The sequence below is a fragment of the Sapajus apella genome, unplaced genomic scaffold (assembly GCF_009761245.1).
Source record: "Sapajus apella isolate SASKATOON/1434 unplaced genomic scaffold, GSC_monkey_1.0 scaffold39, whole genome shotgun sequence".
NCBI lineage: Eukaryota > Metazoa > Chordata > Mammalia > Primates > Cebidae > Sapajus > Sapajus apella.
In genome coordinates, this window is record NW_022436979.1 from 18,990,789 (window position 1) to 18,995,384 (window position 4,596).

At 42.0% G+C, this 4,596-nt stretch overlaps 1 protein-coding gene across 50 annotated transcripts in view; it reads right to left on the reverse strand.

Annotated features, from left to right (window-relative positions):
- The window catches only part of SORBS2 (sorbin and SH3 domain containing 2), a 232,235-nt gene that overhangs the window by 53,813 nt on the left and 173,826 nt on the right, over positions 1 to 4,596 (reverse strand). For all 50 annotated transcript variants that reach the window (XM_032298821.1, XM_032298818.1, XM_032298819.1 and 47 more), the window contains 2 exons: positions 3,499 to 3,548; positions 116 to 303 (listed from right to left, as the gene is read on the reverse strand). In XM_032298821.1, coding sequence (XP_032154712.1) covers positions 116 to 303; positions 3,499 to 3,548 — 238 coding nt within the window. The remainder of the gene's footprint in view (positions 1 to 115; positions 304 to 3,498; positions 3,549 to 4,596) is intronic.

Below are 4,596 nucleotides of genomic sequence, written 5' to 3' on the forward strand. Positions count from 1 at the left end.
AGACACTGTAGATGGGAGCTGGCCCATGCCGCTATCACTGGGCCAGCTTTCACGCAGTGCTCTAGGCTAAAACGTAAACTAGTAAATCATTGCGATTTCATTTACTATTGCTCACCTTTTGCTCTCGATGGGGAAGAAGGAGAAGAACTAGTGAAAGACTTTGTAAGGGTAGTGCTTGATCCCGGGAGGTCCGCTCGGCCAGGGCTGGTCCTGCTCGCATTTTGATCTCCCAGGCCCCGTGGTGGACCCACCGCAGGCTCGCTCTTCCTCCGTTTCCTGAAGTCACTGGCCGTGCTTGCAGAACTGAAAGAAGGAAGCAGCAGCTGTTTGATTGCCAGTGGAGAAGGGTAAGGTGTGCACCAGAAAAACCAGTGGCATGTGCCAGTGACAATGGCATAACTCTTCAACCTCTACCCGCAAAACCACATTGCTAGGAACTCATCCCTTGACATTCAACATGATTTCTCTAGAAGGATCTTTTAAAAAATCAATAGGCTTTATTATTTATTTTGAGATGGCTTCTGGCTCCATCACCCAGGTGCAATCACAGCTCACTGCAGCCCCAAACTGCTGGGCTCAAGGGATACTCCTGTCTCAACCTCCTGAGTAGCTGGGACCACAGGTGTGTACCACCATGCCCGGCTATTTTTTTAAATTTTTGTTTATATAGAGACAGTCTCACTATGTTGCCCAGTCTAGTTTCAAACTCCTGAGCTCGAGTGATTCAGCCTCAGTCTCCTGACGTGTTGGGATTGCAGGCGTGAGACATTGTGCCCAGCCGACTTAGTTTTTTTAGAGACGTTTAAGGCTTGCAGAAATGTTGATTGGAAAGTGTAGAGAGTTTCCTTATAGTCCTTCCTTCTTGCACAGTGTCCCTTATCATTTACATATTCTATTAGTGGGGTACATGGTTACAACTGATGCATCTACCTTGACACATCCTCATCCCAAGTCTGTAATTTACATTCGAGTTCACGTTTCATTTTAAACATTTTATAGGTTTTGAGAAATGTATAATGATGTGTGTCCATCATTAATGCGTCAATCATATAAAATTTTTACTACCATGAAAAGCCTCTGTTCTCTGGCTTCTCCTCCCGCCCGCCCCCCGCCCGCCCCCCGCCCATCCTGGCCGCCACTGATCCCTCCACGGCCTCCACAGTGTTGCCTTTTCACCACGCCCAGTTGATACCACGCAGAATGTGGCCTCTCAGATTGGATGCCTTCACTCAGTAATATACTTTTAAGGTTCTTCCACGTATTTTTGTCACTCAGTAGCAGATTTTGTCGTATTGCCGAGTCACATTCTATTACATGGATGCGCCACAATTTAACCATTCACCTATTGAAGGACATCTTGGTTGCTTTCAAGTTCTAGCAATTATAAATAATGCTGCCCAAAAAACCCCCTGCTGGTTTTTGTGTGAACATGTTTTTAAACATCTTGGAAAGTCAACGTTCTCCTATGGTGTAATATGTTGTGATTGAGAATTCAGTGTTATAATTTTTAGCCTGTATCTTTTCTCTGTAAAGCGGAGTTCTAACAACATGAATATATTCAGAGGAGCATATCAAATGCAGGAAGGAGCTGAAAAAAAAAAAGACATCAGGAGAGGCAAACTTCTCTCACCTCAAGGGTTGCCTGCAGCTTGTCCTATCATCTTAGCTTTAGAAGACCTTATATGGGAATTCCAACATTTTCCATTTAAATAATGAATGAAGGCTGGACATGATAGCTCATGTCTGTAATCAAGTACTTTGGGAGGCCAAGGCTGGAGGATGGCTCAAGGTTAGGAGCTTGAGACCAGCCTGGGTAACCTAGTGAGACCCTATCTCTACAGAAAATAAAAACATTAGCCAGTAGTGCCACGCGCCTGTAGTCCTAGTCCCGGCTATGAGGAGGCTCAGGTGGGAGGATGGCTTGAGCCCAGGAGTTCGAGGCTGCAGTGAGCCCTGACTGCACCACGGCACTCCAGCTTGGGCAACAGAGCAAGCCCTGTCTCGTCAGTCAATCAATCAATCATCAGTACCAGTAATCTGGTCAGCAAATTAACTATTAAAGATTCCTTCCCCCAGTTGCATAAACTAGTCTAGAAGGCAGGGAATGTCTGTCCTGGTTTTGAGTTTGAGTATAGTATCATCGAACACAAACATTAGCGAATGGAGCCACATATGACACAGCGTAGTGTGCGTGAAATCACCGGATTCTTCGACAAGGACTGTGTAGGCGACAGTGATGACAGCCACCGCGGCAACCCCAGCTCCTCTGGGGCCCAGCAGAATGCTATGTGCTTTACTTACGTTTTTGTCTTTTTAGTCCACACAGCAAACCTTTGAGGTATGTGCTGTTGTCTCAGTTTTACAAATGGTGAAGCGAACACACGTGTCTGGGATGCACGGAAGCGGAGGGGCGGACCTCAGAACTGGTTCGTCCTCTCCGGGGAGGACGCTGCATCTCCTAGACCTGTTTTTGCTGTGACTGTCCTGTCGTGTGAGGGTCTGTGTGTCTTTACGGCAATCTTTAGATCAGATTAAAACTCTAAAATTCAAGTGTTTTAGGTGCACAGGTAGGAGCACAAGATAAAAAGAAGGGGTTTGAGGGTTCCTTTCTCAGGGTTGTTACTGTCGTTGGATGGCATCAGAAAGCCAGTTGACGAGGGACCCGATTCGCAAGGAAATCTACATAGGTGGGTAAATTAATGCTACTACAGAAATATTTGTTATTGATGGCACAATATGGCTGGGAGTCTGTATTATTCAATATTGCTATTGAACGATGTCTGAATTTTGTAATATTTTAAAGTAACTGTGATATTTAAAGCTAACAGAACTGACCTCAAGCGGACTCTGAGGGAAGTTAGGCCTAGCGGGTACAAGCTATCTTGCCTCAATTTTGCTTTTTTCTCTCTCCTTGCCTACTGTGTAAATGTGGTAAGTTACTGAGCCTAGGTGTCACTTTCCTCGGAAATAAAGTGGGGACAACCGTATTTAACTATAGTATTGTCTTAGGACTGAATATGTTTTGTACTTATGCCTGGCATATGGTGAACCCTCATGTACGGGGAGTATTAATAAAAGCATTTCTGATTTGTGTGGTCAGAGTGTAACTAACAAATATGTGTATAACACTCTTTCATCTATATATTTTTTTCAAATATATTATTATAATTTTACAATTATAATACTTTACAACATTGAAAATTAGTTACTTGTAATTCCCATCTAAAGAAAAGGAAACTGGGTACAGGGAAGCGAGGGAAGAGAAGGATTTCTGTCTGGGAAGGAATTTATAATTAGTTCACTAATTTTTTAGAAATTCTTGAAATGATCATATCTGCATCACAGATGCAGAAGCAAAATAAAACGACTTCATGAGGCATGGCATTCAAATGAAAATGAGTGATACGTAATACTCATTGCAACTTCACTGAATCATTTTATTGTTGAAAAGAAACCACTGGTATAGAACATTCTGCTACAACATAATGAGATTCTTACCTCATGGGTCTTTCCAGGCTTCTGTCTATGGAGGACTGATACAAGGAGGCCTGTTGAGACAGGATAATAGTCTCATGAAAAATTTTACCGTGGCCAGATTTTGTTCACTTGTCAACATTAAATTAGGTATCCTAAAAAGAATATTATAAAAATCAAGGTCTAAAGTAACATTCATTGTGGCTATACAAATGTCTTCCCAAAGAGATACGATGCAACCTGATTTCACTTTGGACCTATTTGCTTTCTCTTCTGATATAATGCATTGCCTTTCTCTGTGTAGCTCAAATTACCCACAACCCAAGCATTGCATAGGGGGAAATTCTGGAATACTGAAATGAGAGCTAAGTTATTCTACAACCTCAACTTCAGAACCTTACCTATTCATTGTAAATAGAAATGTCCTTCATGAAGGACTGGTTTGATGTTTAAAAAAGTTTGCAGGTATCATTCAATCCTTATAAAACAACACATTTTAAAGTTTTGTGATTGTTGTTACTAAGCATTGTCTTTAACACATAACATGTTAACAGAACTTATGATGTCATTCATTTGTCAATATAGACATGAAATTTAAATAAAACCCAAAGAATTTGATGTGAAGAAACTAAAGTACTTGGCATTTCAATCAGGTAAATAGTTATGCCTTTACAATTAGGTGACTTCAGGGTGAGTTTAAAATAAATGAGCTAATGAATCAAAATATAACTTCAAAAGTGGACTTTAAAAATTTTCCTTCATTCTGAATAATACACTGAAATAGTAAGCAAAAAGGATAATATGAATTTTTCATTTTCCATGGCATCTACTGAGAGAATTGCTAAAACATCTGAAAGGCAAGAGAGGACACTAGGCTACCAAGTGTTTGAGGTGACACTGTGGAATGATGTCCAGAGAGTATAGGGAGATGGCCGGGCATGGAGGCTCACACCTCTAATCCCAGCACTTTGGGAAGCCAAGGCTGGTGGATCACCTGTGGTCAGGAGTTCAAGACCAGCCTGACCAACATGGTGAAACCCCGTCGCTACTAAATACAAAAAATTAGCCAGGGATGGTGATGCATCCCTGTAATCCCAGCTACTTGGGAGGCTGAGGCAAGAG